Genomic DNA, 17,099 nt, shown 5'->3' on the forward strand with positions numbered 1-17,099 from the left:
TTGTGTATTTTAAATGATGGAATTGCAAATTAATATGAAGCATTTTAAATTAAACTTTTTGTTATTACATGGAGCAGAGATATAGATGACACCCAGTAAAAATGTTTAAATAAGTAATAAAGATGAACATGATAAACCTGGAAACCAAAATTATTATCCAAAAATACACTTCAAAGCCACAAATGCCTTTCAAAAATGATTCTTTATTTGATTGCTTTTGGGAATGGTGAAATGGTGAGGGAGAATACAATCTCTCTGTTCATCTCATACTAATTGCTTTCAGTAGAAGTCACTGTCATCATCATCATAATCAATCATTTGTATTCGATCTTTTTTCTTCTCTTCTTCTAGCTCCTCTTCTTTCTCCTCCTCTTCTTCTTCACTTGTCTCATCTTCTGTCTTGGTCTCACTTTTCTGGTGAAATTCCTGGTAAATCCCAGTCAGAGCTTTCGCTGCTTCCAGAGACACTTTCAGGTGTCCAATCACCTCCTTGTCTTCATCCACACTCACGACTGGAGGAAACAGAGACAGACATGTTATCCCAGAAAGGGTTCAGAAATGTGTCCTGAATTGCCTGAAAAACTGAAGGAGAGCAATAAGAAATGTGCATTATTTTGTACAAAATCGTTACCTAGATCTCACAAATACAACACTTACTGTCAATTTGTTGTTCGATGACATCATTTCCTGTGAGGAGCAGTTCCTGTAGATCCAGAAAAGCATGTCCAACGTCCACGCACTCCTCCTCATCGTCCATCGGCTCGCTGACGACTGTGAACTTCAACCTGTAGCCATGACACACAGACACACATGCTTACATTTTATGGTTTCATCATCAATAAAGCACAGAGACATAAATGGATGTATTTAATCATACTTTAACATGTGAAATGACACTGATGACAGTACCTGCCCTGGTTGGGGTCATTACCCTCCAACATGGTGTAAAGATACTGTCTGAGTGGAGCTGAGTGGGAACCATCGACATAAATCACTGAGGAGACAAACAGAACAATTTAGGGTTCATAAAGAAGCTTTGAAATTAAAACTTTCTGATCTCATCCAATCTTACCTCGTGTGAAGTTGTAGTGAATCTCCTCCCCCTCTATAGGTTTGCGGAGGGACATGGGTGTTTCTGTCGTCTCCATCGGGACGCCCAGCAGCCGATATTCCACATAAACACACTGCACTGACTTGTCCAATGCCACGTCAGAGGACGGTTCAAACGTCAGGGACAGAATCTCCACTCTCAGCTTGTTTCCCTGAAACACATTGAAATTGTGTTTAGTTCATAAACCTTTACTGACATCTGACTGGCATATTTATCTATTTACATCACGACCATTTAAAATAAAAGCTCAAACTTGCACAAATGGCAATAATAGCACAATGTGATGCTAAAGTTTTCCCTTTTTTCCCCTCCTTCATTCATGTTTTCTCTCATTCACTCAGTGACTTTGTTCATACCTTTCTCATTTTTCGTTTTGGAGGAATGATGATAATGTCGCTTTGTGAGGAGCTTGACTCTGAAGACTCCGGGGCTTCGCTGTCTGCTGCAGCAACTGTATCGTCAAAAAAATAATGAGAAGAACTGGATTTATTTCACTGATAGATGCTTTGTCAGTATGTATTGCTGGAATATTTTGTAGGATAAATGTCCATATTTTGAAGATTTTGATTTTCATATTGCCAGAAACGTTTTCACATCAAGGACCCCTAAACTCACAACGATTAGACCAAAGACCTGTCTTTGATAAGATTTTTGCTGTTAGATGTTTTACCCATGACCAAAATAGTCATACATTATGTAATTGTGTTGGAACAGTGAAAATAAATTATTAACCTTTTATATGGGCACCCCTGGAACCCCTTCAAGGACCCTTGGGGGTCCGCAGACCCCACTTTAAGAACCACTGAAGTAGGCTATCACATGATATTTTTTGGTTTATTTAAACAATGGCAGAGTGAGGCTTCAAATTACTTAGAGCTGGTGTTTAGACCTATTGTGTGTACATGAATAGTTACCACTCTCACTCTTCTCCTCTTCCTCCTCCTCCTCATCCATTGACACCTGATCCACAGAGGGAATGTCCTGAGAAGAAGAAATAAGATATGAGCTTATTCACTAGCATGTTTTCAATTGATGTCTACCAATTCTAATCACTGTTGTTTGTGAGAGCTCCTACCTGAATCCTGGCATCACTGGCAGAGCTTTTCCTTGACAGCGTGGCGGATGATTGTCTGGAAGTCGTTCTCTCTGAAGATCTTAAATAAGATAATGTACATTTTATATACATTTTTATATATATATATATATATATATAAATTATTTTATCTAAATCTATCTTGAAAATATTTTTAGTGGAAGTGATCATTTTAAACAGATCTACAACTTACTTCCTCGTTGGCAAATGAGAGGGTGTGGTCAGTCTTGGCTCAGGCGTCAGATGGGGTGTGTGCTGGTACAGGTCAGGTGACCTCTTGGGGGATCTCTTCCTGTCTGAGGACTGGCGAGTGGCCACAGAGGTGGGTCGCTCAGGTCGTAGGTTCTGTAGGCTTTTCTGTTTGACAGGTGGCGGTTGAGGCTGGAAACAGACAAATATATCAGTAATCGCAAGAGTTTTTATATTTGAATTATCATGAAAACACACAGTTGAGCTGTGAATTTGCTACTTTTGTAGGTGCTTCAAACCTTACCCAAGCTTGAGTCTCTTTCTGCACTGTTTTGGTTTCTCTTGACTCAAGCAGTTGTGTCTGTGGTAGAGGTCAAAGAACAGGTATTAAGGTACAGAACCGGAAGTGACTTCTTTAATGTCCGATGACATGATGTTAGCAATTTCTTTTTTAGAGAAGGTTGCCATTGCTTTTCATCTGTTCTTACAGTCATTTGCAAACAATTGCACATAAAATACATGTACAGCTCCTCAAAGTATGACTGGTAATTCCCAAACCTATTGACAGACTTGAATAAATAAAATCACCTTCACTCTGGGCTTTGCTGTGGGTCTCTGTAATACTTCAGCCTCCTCTCTCCTCCTCTCCTCCCTCTCGGTGCTTTCCATTGCTCTGTCCTGTCTTCCCAGCACGGTGTCTACCGATGGTTGGAAGGGGTACTTCCATTTTAACATGACCCTGACCATGCCCCTAGGTCCACCAGCTGGATCCCTCAGAACATAGTCACCTGGCCGGACAGAGAGAAAAAGTGCTGACTGGGTAGTTTGGGTCCAGCCGTTCTAATTCTAAAACTCAGAGGGATCATTTTGCCCGTCAGCCTGAAACTTTTTTTTTTTTTAAACAATATATTTATTGAATTTTCCTTTTTCTCCCATACAGCGATAGAGGACATTAAGTACAGAGTCAAACATGATCCCCCCCACCCCACCCCACACATAACACAATAGCAGTAATGGTGACAGTAACAAGGATACCAGCGAGATATCAAAAGATAAGTACACAATTGTATCAGTTACATTAGGAAGAAAGATACACTCTCTCAAAGAAATAAAAACTAAAAACAAATGAAAATAAAACTAAAAATAAAAGCAGATGAAAAAAAAAGCAAACAAAAAACAAAACTCTTAATTAAGAGATATACATGCTATGTACACAGGTCATAGTACTTGAGTAAGATTGCAGTGCACCTGGCCAGGTAAGGTCTCAGAAGGGCCCTATTGTGTAGCTTCAAGTATGGATATCATCATTAAGAGAAGGTCTATCTTGTAAAAAGGCTACAAAGTTTCCCCAGCATTTGTCAAAAAGAAACGGCCTCTTCTTAAGGTTAAACATGATCTTTTCTGAAGGTAAGTATGAAGACAGCTCCTTGAGCCAAAAGGATACCCCAGGGGGCTCACTTTTCCAATGAATGGCTATACACTTGTTAGCAGCAATTAGGGCCAATCTAACAAAGCGTGTGTTACCCCTCTGGTTGTTAGGTAAGACTGAGTAGTCCCCCAGCAGTGTCAGCCTCGGGTTTGTTGGGATCTCAATCCCCACAACTTTTTTAATGATGTTCAGAACAGATATCCAGTAGTGCTTCAGACACTTACATGTCCAAAACATGTGCATAAGAGATCCTGTTTTTAACTTTGCACCTAGGGCATTGTTCTGAATAGGTCCTGCTTATTTTATGGAGGCGTTCAGGTGTGTAATAAGTTCTGTGTATAAGATTAAACTGCAATAGTTTGTGTCGACTGTTGTAAGAGAATGATTGAGGGCTAGCACAAATCGACATGAAACTTTTAATACATGGAATGTTGCAAGCAATTTAAGCAAGTATACAGAGAACATGCTCTTGTGGGACATGTGATGTAACTCTATGAAAATAACATGTTTTCTTCCAACTCCATCTAAATGAATGCTTCCTCCAATGAGGGATATAGATGATATCATGTGACTGTTTAACTTTTTCCTCCCCCTCACCTCTGATCTCCCTGCCTGTAGCCAGCGCTCGCAGTGGGATGGGGGTCTTGGCAAGATAAGCTGGTGGTATCTGGTCATCGCTGTCATCAAACACATACACCCACAAGCTGCTGGACCTGGGCAAGAGTGGAATTGAATGTTGTCAACATTTTGAGATTGTGAATTGCGAAGATCTTTAGGTTACTTATTATTCTGGCCAAATAATTAAGAGTTAAAAAGCAATTTATCTGCTAAAAACCCAAATCAAGACAAAGGCCCCCAGATTATCATACCTCAGGTAGTGCAACACATCAGCTGTCACTGCTAGTGGGTAGCTGGTGGTGTCATTGAACACTGGGTCAGCAGTGCACTGGGCTGTTGGAGAGACGTGAGGCGGCAGGTCGTAGAGCCTGTATGTCAGGTAGGCGTCAGGAAGCATTCCAGGCCAGCGAGCGTTTAGGCCCACACAACGTTCCAACATAACCACCAACTCATTGGGGATTCCCCCACCATAGTCATGTAACTCCTGTGAGGAAACACAGCCTTTTGTTATTGGACATATTACTAAATTCAAGAGAAGCGCACAGGCAACAAGTCAGCCTTCTTTAGGAACTGAATGTTCCCTCAATAAACACATTCATCATACATACTGTATTGTATAAGCTGACAGACTGAGTTTTGTGTTTTTACACTGTGGACATACAAATTTAAAATGTGATCACTTTTTTTTACCTCATGTCCAGTATCTTGCCAGCCAAGAGAGACCTGCACAGGACTCCTGTGTGTGTCCGTTCTCCTGTCAGGTCCTCTCTCAACCAAAGTGTCTACAGGCTCTGCAGGATGATACAGGCGCACCCAGAAATCCAAAACACCAACAATTTCACCCTCGGAGCCTTGGAGAGAGACAATCAATGCATTATGTAATAAATAAGAACATCGCAAAACATAATGTAGACTCTGTGCAGGAAAAGAAGCATCAAATCCAGTTTCTTTATCCAACATCACTCACCTGTGATATTAACATGTCCACCCATGCGCTCCCCTCTCCTTTCCATGGCACCCATGAGGGACATCTGCCCGCTTCCGTGTGTCACAAACTTCACCCCTCCTACTGCCTGGTGGAGCTCCACTCTGATCCTTGACCCCTGACCTCCCAGCCTACCCAGATCTCGGGACGTTAGTGCATAGCGGGACGTGAAACTGTAGTTGGGTTGGCCACCTGAGGCCAGAGGAGTGGAGTGCACCTCAAAGTCCAAGAGGCTGTAGGTGCAGAAGGTCACAATGTCCTCACCTCTGTTCGCCCCTGGACGGATGCTTCTCATGGTGCGCAGCCCTGCTGGGGTGAAGGTGGCAGCCTGGAGGTGCATAAAAAACAAAAAGTCTCATGAGAAACTTGCTCCAAATGATTTTGAATTAAAAAAAACACCAAATTCTGCTACAAGGTTTGAGTGTTTTCAGACCTTGAGGTGGATCTCCAGCAGTGACTCCCCAGCCCTAAGCTGAGAAAATGTCAAGTCATCTTCAGTGGGCTCTACCACCTCGTGGTCTACAGAAGGCCATGTGTACTGTATTGGTATGGTCCGCTTGTAGTTCCTTGGGCTGTATGCTAACTCTTTCAACTGAGCTTTAGAGTACAAAGACAAAACATTAAGAGTTTTGAGATCCTGAAGTTTGAACTTTTTTCTTAAAAAACTGTTAAAAAAAATGTTACCCATCCCTTTCTGTATGTCAGTCAATCAGTGACAGGCAGCACAGAAGTGACTGATTAGGAACTGGGTTTTCTTTCCAGTACATATGAGTGTAGTTTTTAACACCATACCTTGTAAAGTGTTGATCTGAAGAGCTCTTTTTGATAAAAGTTTGTCCTTTTCTGCCATCCTCCTCTTGACCTCTTCCCTCTCTCTCTCCATCTTCTGGTTGAGGGTGGTCAACTCTCCCTTGGGAAGGAAAGTTTGATTTAAGACAAGTTAAGATAAAATGGGGAAAATAAACTTTTTTTAAAAAGCTGAGATATTATACGAGATGTGTTCAGTGTGTATGTGTGTGTACCTGCAGGTCTGTACTGATGCGGTGCTCCAGCAGTAGAAGGTTTCTGGTTTTCTGTAACTCCAGCACAGTCTCAGCATGCGACGCTTGGATGTTTACCAGCTCACGTGGTGAATCCTCCACCTTCACATCATCCTGGAGGAAAAGCAGTCCCGCCCTGCTCTCCTGCTGCATCCTAAACGCCTGTAATTGGTGGCAAAACATGCGACAAGGTTTAAAAAGGATTCATTTGTCTTTAAAAGCAGTCCAGAGGTAAAGAAGTGTGCAAACCTTGATCTGCAGAAGAGTTTCACTAAGATCCTCTACACTCATGTCAAACTCCTGGAGGAGAGAAGAGAGAGATTAAAAACAACTTATAAGTGGATGATGTTTCAAACAGCTGTTCAGACGTATAGAATTGTTCAGTTCTTCATCTCTGACCTTGCTGACAGAGTCCAGTCTGTCCTGCAGAGCAGAAACCTGCTCTTTGTACTGGAGAACCTCCCGTTCAAGATGCTCTTGTTTTTCTCTCGTCATCCCAGAAAACTCTAAATGAAACAACACAGGACACATAAATGAATAAATGGGATTGTAAATTGATATACTGTTTTATTTTGATAATAGAGAATCAGTTTACTTTGTTGAGGCTTCAGGTGTTCAGTAGAAACACCAGATAAATTGAAATGTATCTTTATTAACTAACAGCAAACTGCAGCAGAGACTCCTACCTCTTTCTCGTTCCCTCTGCTCCTCAAATATCTCCCTTTCTCGTCTCAGTTTCTCCTTCTCCAGCTCCAGCCTGCCTCTCTCCTCCCTCTCTGATTGAAGCCTCTCCTCCAGTCTCTGGATGTCTGTCCTGCTGATGTTTTCACCATGTCTCTCTCTCCTCTGGTCCACTTCTCTGTGTTTTTCCACAGGGGCATCATGGTTGCTTTGCACAGATAAAGTTCTAGGGAAAACATGTAAATACAATGACTTTCAGAAGTCAATGTCCATCTCCCGTTCATCTCAATTTCCAGAAAAGAAAAGGTCTCATCCTTCAAACCTCCTGGTTAATGTCTCCATGACATCTTAGAGATCACTTGTTTTGCAGGACCTAGCAGACTTTAACTCTTACCTCTCCAGTAGAGTGTCATAGTTTTCTTTAATTAGATTCCTCTCTCCCTCCAGGTCTGATATCCTCTCCTGCAGCTGAAAGAGAAAGAATGAAATATTTCAAGAAACGTAACATGATCTTGTCTTAGTCTGGACTTATAAATGCAGATAAAGATAAAGTACCTTGTCCAGGGTCTGTAGAGACAGCGTAGAGGTGTTAAGTTGTCCCTCCAGTGTCAGGGCTCTCTGTCTCTCCTGCTTCAGCTGCTTCGTCAGCTCCTCCACTTTCTGCAGCAGAGCTCCCTGGCTTTCCTTCAGCGACCTCTGACTCTGGGGTGAACAATAAACTATGAGTAAACAATTCGACTTGATTTGTTTGAAGGATCATTAAGCTTTATGTGTAACAGGACATGTACCTCTTCCAGCTGATTTTCATATGCCTGGAAGGAAGGAAGGACAAAAAAGATATTTATCTTCTGAGGACCAATAAGTGAAAACATATACTGTAAGTGTAAACAGCTAAAGTTCTGAATCTTAATGGTTAAGCTGATGTTATCAAATATTACAAAACAATAAAAGAGGAAATTAATGATTTATAGACTGATAAGGTCATGTAACCTCTTGCAGGTTGTTGAATTTCTCTTGAGTGACTCTCAGGGCGGTGCTCTTTTCTGAAAGCTGCTTCTGCAGACGGATCAGATCAACGTTCTCTCTGATATTTATCCTGACAGAAAGATAAACAAAATGTATTATTTTTAAAGACATGCAGCGGTTGTAGCAGTAGCTGAAGTAACAATGGCTAGTGTTGTTAAGAGCACTACAATGTCTGTCTAGTTATTGTGTAAATCAGCAGCAATGCCGCAGTAAACTAAAATATATTCAAATAAAACTAATTAACTGATTAAAGAACACAGTCCACAAAAAAATGCATCTGCAGTAGTAGCCATAGTAAAAGTATTAGTTATATTAGTGGTTGTATTTCTGCTGTAGCCACCTGAGTCGGTCAGCGTGTTGCTTCCTGATCTCTCTCACTGTTCCCTCGATCTCTTTCTCTTTGTCTCTCAGCGTGTCTCTGAGCGCCTGGGCTGTCAGCTCCAGCTCTGTAACCCTCACCTGCTCCGTCACACTGGACCTGCTGGGAGAGGTAGAGGGAGGTCAGAGGTGATGAAGGGGAAAAGGGTGGGATAGAGGAGAAAGAAAGAATCCGGTGTTAGGATGCCAAACAGAATTATGCAGGACTGGTAAAGCCATTTGCCTTGCAGTTTTCTGATGTGCTTTATTTCGAAAATTGAAAGACAACTTATGATCAGGAAGGGTTGTTTGCGAATTCTTAATGTCCTGCAAAAACTTTACAGCATAATTATTGCCATAATTTGTAGAAAGCGGCAGAAATAGATCTGAGTGGAGTGTACTCAAATAAAAAACAGTCTGAGGTTTTGGCTCTGCACTCCACAGAGCAATTCCATTAATCTGTACTTCTTTAGCTCTTTTATGTTCTGTTCTCCTAAATGTGACATCAGACACTTACAATCTCTCCATCTCTGCCCTGGTGTCTTCAAACGTAGAGCCGTAGCGTGGTGGGGCAGTCTGGGCTGCCCTCCTGACTCCACCCTCCACTTCCATACTTTTACCTGACAAGAAGAAGAAGAAGAGAGGGAGGAAGTTCAAGGATGGAAGAGGAAGCAGTAGTCACCCTGGTCTCCATTCATGTGCTATATTTTTCACACACACCTTTACTGAACTTGTATGGCGTCCGCCCCCCGAGGTCCATAATGTGCTGCTTGGCCAGGCTGAGTTTGTTTTGTAGTGCCCCTTTCTGACTCTCCAGCATGGCCACACGGGCTTCCAGCTCCTGTATGGTATCCTCCATGTCCCTGTCCTTCACACCGCTGGACCCAGGACGGGCCTGACGGAGACGCATCAGTCTGGTGGACATCCTGGGCAAAGAGGCAATATTAGGGGACTTAAATCTTTTAAGGGATGCAACAGAGATGAATTCCCCAGCTATTCACAGTAAAACCATATTGATGACCCCAATTTGGCCGAATGTTTGTGCTTTGTTCAACACATAAACATGACTGTATCATGTTTATGTGTTGATGTGTGTTACCTGCGTAGCCTGTGCTCCTGTGTACGTGTGTGTTGTCTCAACACACTGTTTTCCTCTTGCAGTCTGAGACACAGGTCCTCCAGGTGCTCTCTGGGAAACCGAAACAGGCGCTGAGGATCTGCTGAACAGAGAGACAGACAGACAGAGTTGAAGAAACAGCACTTTTTAATGCCTTTTATTTGAAGTTTTAAGATTTTAGTTGAAATCTGAAAGGATGAGTTTAAAGTGATTTTACTTTTTGTCTTCATGACATGATGTTTCTTCCATGACTTCACATCCCGTAGAGTATCTGAGGAGGTGACACAGATTAAGTCAAGAGTTTAGATATGTCTTTACAGACACAGACATGTAAACAAATGCACTGCTATTGCAGAACTGCTATTTTGTCAGGACTTCTCATGTCATGATCTGAGGTGTCATTAGAATCGTTATATGTACACACAAACCTGGGACAGTTGGCATCAGTCCCCCTCTCATCAGCCCCACATCTCTGACTGGGAGATCCCCAGCTGTCTCATCCACCACCGGCGACATCATGCCTCTCAGACTCAACCAATCACAAAGCTCCAGTCTTTGAAATGTCACAACAGCAAACTTGTCATACTGACATCCACTGCAAGTTCGCTGGTCTCCATGCAGGGGAAGTTACAAACAGGAATATGGACGAAAAATTGTGATATGGACTTATAATAGGACTGCAGAAAAATAGAGAAAAAAGTATAATTCAGGCTTGTGACCATGACTTATCATATATTTATTTACATATATGTAATTATAGTCTCAAAAACCATTCCCTTGCAAGTATTTGCAATTTTGTTGGTGAATACTTTATTACTATAATAATAATAATAATAATAATAATAATAAACAAGTAAATACTCTGTGCGCAGTGTAATCTTCTCAAGCCTGGAGAAGCTGTCATCCCCAACAGTTTTAGCTTCCCTATACAGTTTAATGAAGAATGTCAAAATGTGACAACTCATATACAATTTGTTTTTGCTGTTTTAAAGTCTACATTGCTGCACAATTAGTGATAAACACCAGTCATACTGTAAGGACTGTGGTTTGCATTTTCCCTTGTATAGTAATAAACATCAACATTGACAACAGCATTAACAAAATATTTGACTCACCCTTGTCTGTTGGACGTGCAGAGATGTTTCACCCCTGGTACAGCAATGTGTAGTGTTCTGGCTTTAGTCTGGTGTTGTTGGCTCTCTGCATGTGTTTTTCTCCGCCCTGTGCTTGGATGATATCAGTGTTAATCTGTCTTCATCCCCTCCTCCTTCCCTTTTCCCCAGCCTCCTTTAGTTCTCTCTTTACAGATGTTTCCCATAATGACATTTTTTCAGGAGTTGGGTAAACGTGTTGATGTGTTGAATGATGACTTGAAATGACTGTTTGTATTCATGTGTTTAGATCAGTGACTAACCTGTGAGTGTGTGTGTGTATGATGCCTCCTCTCATGACTCAATCCTGAAGTCTCTCTCTGGGCTCCATCTGCCTGGAAGCTAATCCCATCTCTGGGCTAATCTGATTAGCATTCATGAGGTTGAACAATCTAAGACGTGGTCTGAAGTCAGTTTTGTTGTAAGCCTGTAATGGCTGAGGATAGTTATTATTGGAGTGAGGCAGGTCTAAGATCTGTGCTCAAGGTGTTACTTTAAGTGCACGAGCAAAGGGAAGAAAACAGAGAGGGAGGAGGAGAGGTGAGCATATACAACAGTTTATTGAGGAAAGGGGACAAGTCATAAATAGTGTGAAAGTAGTTGTTATTGTGAATGAATCATCAAACATACAGAAGATCTCAGACAGTGTTTGAGGTGACTAATTATTTATTGTACAGTATGTGAAGTTTCACTCCAAAATCACCCATTTGTGATTTGAAATAAAGACCATTTATAATCGTAGATCACTTGCTGGCAAAATAAACACAATTGCTTACAATAAAATATGATTGTAATATATTTGATCTTCAGGACTCATTAGAAACGGCACATTGCTGTGTAATTAAAGCAGTCAGCACAGAGAACAGTTTTATGCTGTTTAAAATAAAAACACCATGACATAAAAAACACTGAACAAACATTTCTCATCATATTGTAATGTCATCTAAATCCCCGTCTCCATCAACTCCACAGACAGGACGGATGATAAGTGGTGATTTGTTGCTGTCACTGTCACTCATATCTGGGTTAAAAAAGGGAAACATGGCCTCAGTGAATTGGAAGCGTGTGAAGGAATAGATGTGTGACTTGGCCTCAGCGTCATAGAAGGACACTGCCCCCTCCTCGTAATCCACAAACACCCCGAGAACCTGCGGCCTCTCAGAGAGACACAGCAACTCCGCCTGTCCTGCACATGCCCGGTACTCACTGCCCTTCCTCAAACAAATGGCCCAATAGCCGTCCTCTGGACTCAGTGTGACCACACCCTTCCTGTTGACTGACTGTTGAGCCACACCCAAGTCCCATGCTGTTTTGTCTCCCACATGTACCTCCCAGTAGTGCCTCCCACTGGTGAAACCCTGCATAGCAAGAGAGGCTCAGGTCAGGGAGACAGTGAAACAGAAAGACATGACATCCCTACATGGTCGAACACATACAGCATCTTTATTTACCCTGGTGGCGAGGACACATGGTGCTTTGTCAAAACGTTCTGGTAAGTCCACAAGGTTCTGTTCCGTGTCTCCATCCCAGACCTGTCTCCCATCCTCTGATAGAATCAGCCAAGGGTTGGCGGTCCTGGGGTCCAGATGAACATCAGCTGGTAGAAAGACGAGGTTTACACATAAGTTCAACTTTATTATCTTCTTTCTTCTAAGATTAAACTATTCTTTTTTTATTTGTGGTATCCATAAGCTGATGCCTCCTTAAAAATACTGTCGCAAATACTAAATACTAAATCACAGTTTCTCTCACTATTACAAAAGCAGGTATTATGTGTTTGCAGGACAGTAAGCAGTATTTCTAAGTATGATAAGGTGTTTTGCTGGTTGTCTCACAACTCAAAAAAAAAGTATCATCAGACCTCTCTTAATGCCTGACAAATCAATGAACCCAATTAGAGTGGAAACAATTAATTGTTTAATAAACTGGTTGATTTTCAGAAAACGAATCGTCAGGATTTTGGTGATCGATTAACTGATTTAGTCATTTACCAGGATGGGTATTTTAAGTAAACAATTCATTTAAAACAAAATTCATCAATACATCAATCAATAGTGAAAATCATCAACAGTTTAGATGTACTGTGATTAAAATGTTAGATTTTTAGTCTTTTTTACAGTGATTTTCTCATTTTCAAATTGACACTGTATGAAGACTATTAAGATACGTTATGGCTGGATTTTGTGGAGAAACAGGACAACAGATGACACAGAAAGAGACTATATTATTGACATTGTCTAAGTCCAACTGTACCTGCATACTGCTGCAGCCTCTCATGCTCTGTAAGTTAATAAGAACTTATGATCAAAAACAAAACAAACAACGTTCATGTATTCAACGATGTCAAATCTGAATATATCCTTTTAGAAGTTGACCTTTAAAGGAAAGCTTCTTCAAAGCTGATTGAAGCTGATGTTCGATGTTGGCCATTGCTGTCCTTACAGTTCCCAGACACGTGTCTGAATGGACGATGATATCAGTGCAGGCTTTGAGAGATGGAGGAGAACTCAGAACAGGAAACCTCTGACACAAAGACGTAAAAGGAGAGAGAAGTGGCTTTTAAACAGAGAAGACAAGCTGGGGGAATTATGATCAAAGCCTCGAAAACTTTAGTTTGTGAATTCCTACTTTTTAGCACCTATATGACATCAAATATCAATTTTCTTCTGTGAGACGACTCCTGACCTGCAGGAGGTGGAGGTGGTCCTCGGTGTGAGAGAGCTGCTCCATCTCTTTTCTCTTCCTCTCTAGCTCAGTGATTTCCAGCTCCAGCTCTGTGATGAGCCTCTGCGCCCTCTGCTCTGCTGCTGCCTGCTTTCTCTGAATCATCTCCACCAGCTCAGCCTGACTTCTCTCCATGGAATGAAGCAGAGTGGAGAAGACCTCCATGCTTTCCATTATGTCCCTCTTTGAGTTTTCCTGAAGACATTGGATAAAGAAAAAGAAAAGAATGTTTAAAGCTCAAAAATACAAGCCTGATTTTGCGACAGGCAATAATGATCTAGTTGGTCTATTTTATTTACTTTTATTTTTTTATGTAGGTTAGTGTAATGTAAAAACCTATTGTGCACATGCACTGCGAGCAGAAAAGTGTTTGTGTGTATAATGTATATATTCATATATAATGATAAATCAATATATATTTTTAAATGTTTTTAGACTACGAATCTTGTAGTACTAATTCTCTTCTGCTATATAAACTCTGATTCATCTTTATTCTTTTTATTATCTACGTTTTCTTTTGTGCAAAGTCGTATGCACCCCTTTCGGAAACATCCGATTCAGTAATTCTATCATCTTAATGTCAACTCACTTTGCTGAGCTCCACAGAGAGTTTGATCTCCTCCACTTTCAGCAGTCTGTCCTGGATCATCTGCTGAACATCAGCCTCGATCCGTTTCATCTGAGTCTGGTAATGACAACAGGAAAAAAACCAAAGCTGGAATCAGAATCCAAAATTCAAAACCTGCCAAAGTATTTGATGGAATGATGGCACAATGATGATGAGGAGTCCGGGTGCTCACCTTCTTCCCCTTACTCTCTCGCTCCACCGGGACGGTGTCGTGACCGCGGTGGTCGGTCTCAGTGCACAGCACACACACACACCTCTGGTCGCTCCTGCAGAACAGCTCCAGGAGCCGTTGGTGCCTTCTACAATTCCGACTCTCCAGCATTGCCACTGGTTCAATCAGCTTGTGAATCTTCAGGGTGGCAACTCTCAGGTGTGGCTCCAGGTGACTCTCACAATATGAAGTCAGACACATGAGGCAGGACTTTAGGGCCTTCGTTTTTTTCCCCACGCACACGTCACAAAATATTAATCTTCCTTTCATTGGCATGACGCCATTCTGCCTTCTCGCTCGGATCTGCTCTGACATCTCCTTGGCAAAGGAGTTTTCACAAAGCTCTGGGCGGCCCTTAAAGACAGTCTGACATTTTGGACAGCTGATGGCACACTGGTCGTTCCAGTGTGATGTGATGCAGGTGAAGCAGAAGCTGTGACCGCAGGGGATGGACACGGGTTCAGAGAAAACATCCTGACAGATGCAACACTGAAACTGCACCTCTGACAGGAGAACACTGGGAGAGGCCATGACCTCTAAAGTAAAGACAAAAGATCCGTGTTAATCGATTATGAATGAGAAATTAATCATTTACATTCTGAGTCACAGAGGAAATATATTTTGGTAACATTGAAAACCAACTCTAATATAAGGAAATGTACAAAACATACAGTTAGTATTATTGGCCACATATTTTTTTTAAAGCTTGGTATTCGTTGTCTTTAATGTAGGCACAATAAAGTTTTATTATAGCTAGAAACATCTGAACTTCCTTATCATTAGCTTTAAACAATTCAAAGTTGCCGACTGACTGGCCAAAGTCCAGCTGCATGGTCACATAACTCTCCCCCACACACAGTGTAAGCTGAGCTTGAAACATGAATACACCCATTTAGACCAAAAGACTAACATGGGTGCTCCTACATCCTGCAAGTATTTTGATCTATCAAGCTCCTATAACTTAGTGCAAACCCCATTGGGAACGAAGACTAATGGCTTAAAATATTATTCCCTCATATATTCCATTTTACCTGCCTGGCACAAGAAAAAGCAGAGACACTAAAACACTGAAATATTGTATGTGTTTAATCAAAAGGAAGACATATATCCATCTGTTATTTTGTTTTGGTCTTACCTTGTAGCTGAATGTGAAACGTGACCTCTGAGGTAGCAAAGAAAAACACTGGCACTGTGGTTGTGAAGCCAAAGTCCTCCCTGTAAGGCTGTTACCACTCCCTGTGGGACGTGTTGTCCTCCAGAGCTTTTCCACTACCACGCTGTTCCAGGGTGGGAGGAGCAATGTCTAGATCAGGTGCCTTATGGGATTTTGTATTGTGTAGTAGGTCTTTGTTTTGTATTACATAATAGTATTGTCTTCTATTGGGCAGAACAAACAACAAGAGTATTTACTGTATATAAGGCTGAATTACATTCATAACTTTTAACCAGTGAAAGGCTCTTTACTTCAAAAAGACAGAAACGTACTTAGTACATTTAATACACTGACAAACAAAAAAGATCGGACTGCTAGAAAAAAGATAAGGTAAGTACAGTTTATTTGTTTTGTAAAGGATCCCTGCTGCCGTTAGAGGTACATTAAGAAAACCACCACATATATTGATATTAATATTTAACAAAATATCAAATTGATGCAAAATAAAAACCCTGGATCAAGTCGCCTCTACTTGACGGCCACTGTCATGACATTTCAAAATCTATACTACTCAATTGATGCAGGTTTTGAGTATGTTCACAAAAGTAATGAAGAAAACTCAAACCAAACAGTATGCTTACTCAAAGTCAATGCAGAAACCTTTGTAGTCAATGGACACTATTTTCACACAGTGCAATTCACAAAGGAAATGGAAGCATTACTCACAGCTGGACAATTTCAAAAAGTTGTGAAAAAGCTCCATAAAGAGCTTGAAAAATATTTTAAAAGGAGAGAAATTTTGCTTTCGCTGTGTGACAGTTTAAATAGCAGCCCAAAAAGGTCAAACTGTATCTGATAAACCTGCTGTCCTTCATCAGTTTTTGTCCTTTGGCTTGAGTGAAAGAAATTCAAAACACGAAAAGTTTAAATAACTTGAAAACAATGTCTTTGCATTGCAGATCCATACTCCTCATTTCTTCTCGTCCTTCCTTCACTGGTCTCATGTCTCAACAGACCTAACTGTGAGGGAAAACGACTGTGGCGACAATCCATTTTGTCTAAAGAGCTGGAATAAAAAAAAAAGCCATGCATGCACAAACACAACAGAGATAAAAATGTTAATGTTGAACAAAACAACTTGTAGATTATTAAAAAATGAATTTGAAATAGCCGATTATCTCACCTCCTCCAACAAACTCTGTATGTCTGAGTCCGACAGCTGAGTAGATGACTTCAATCTGATCTTTAATGCAACAACATGGTCTGTTGATATAAATACACAGAATGTTACATTAAATAATACACAAATACTTAAACACAAATGGATTAAACAATGTTGCTTACAACATAAGCAAAAAAGCAACCCAAATTCTGTTTTAGCAATAGTTAAACTAGATCTTAGCACCTCATACATTATGAATAACAGACACAAGAAACACAAAATAAAATTTATATGGTTGTGATGATGATTTCAATTACGATCAAGCTCAGATAATACATTTATTAATTGGACACAATAAAATAAATGTCACAAATGTAAATACTTACAAGGCCCTTTTGTTGAAGGATGCAGAGTCAGAGAAGTT

At 40.9% G+C, this 17,099-nt stretch overlaps 2 protein-coding genes and 1 long non-coding RNA gene across 3 annotated transcripts; all 3 read right to left on the reverse strand.

Annotated features, from left to right (window-relative positions):
- Positions 1-279: 279 nt before the first annotated feature.
- Positions 280-10,162, reverse strand: rpgrip1 (RPGR interacting protein 1). Its single transcript, XM_073475434.1, has 30 exons — positions 10,075-10,162; positions 9,864-9,917; positions 9,629-9,746; positions 9,250-9,455; positions 9,047-9,149; positions 8,513-8,653; positions 8,137-8,242; positions 7,935-7,958; positions 7,702-7,848; positions 7,541-7,614; positions 7,152-7,372; positions 6,865-6,971; positions 6,715-6,765; positions 6,448-6,627; positions 6,218-6,335; positions 5,859-6,022; positions 5,408-5,753; positions 5,131-5,291; positions 4,692-4,921; positions 4,420-4,535; positions 2,982-3,181; positions 2,698-2,754; positions 2,398-2,561; positions 2,187-2,265; positions 2,026-2,092; positions 1,468-1,562; positions 1,073-1,262; positions 910-994; positions 658-785; positions 280-512 (listed from the first exon to the last, which is right to left on the reverse strand). The coding sequence occupies exons 1-30, from the start codon at positions 10,160-10,162 to the stop codon at positions 280-282; spliced, it is 4,053 nt and encodes a 1,350-aa protein (XP_073331535.1).
- Positions 10,163-11,338: 1,176 nt separating this feature from the next.
- On the reverse strand, positions 11,339-15,585 carry btr33 (bloodthirsty-related gene family, member 33). Its single transcript, XM_073475386.1, has 8 exons — positions 15,496-15,585; positions 14,322-14,896; positions 14,111-14,206; positions 13,483-13,716; positions 13,173-13,320; positions 13,051-13,077; positions 12,249-12,394; positions 11,339-12,155 (listed from the first exon to the last, which is right to left on the reverse strand). The coding sequence occupies exons 2-8, from the start codon at positions 14,889-14,891 to the stop codon at positions 11,724-11,726; spliced, it is 1,653 nt and encodes a 550-aa protein (XP_073331487.1). The 5' UTR covers positions 14,892-14,896; positions 15,496-15,585; the 3' UTR covers positions 11,339-11,723.
- A 314-nt stretch (positions 15,586-15,899) lies between these two features.
- Positions 15,900-16,776, reverse strand: LOC141003925 (uncharacterized). Its single transcript, XR_012179768.1, has 2 exons — positions 16,697-16,776; positions 15,900-16,579 (listed from the first exon to the last, which is right to left on the reverse strand). It is a non-coding gene; the product is annotated as an uncharacterized lncRNA (long non-coding RNA).
- Between the last annotated feature and the right edge of the window lie 323 nt (positions 16,777-17,099).

Source organism: Pagrus major, chromosome 10, assembly GCF_040436345.1.
Source record: "Pagrus major chromosome 10, Pma_NU_1.0".
Classification (NCBI taxonomy): Eukaryota; Metazoa; Chordata; class Actinopteri; order Spariformes; family Sparidae; genus Pagrus; species Pagrus major.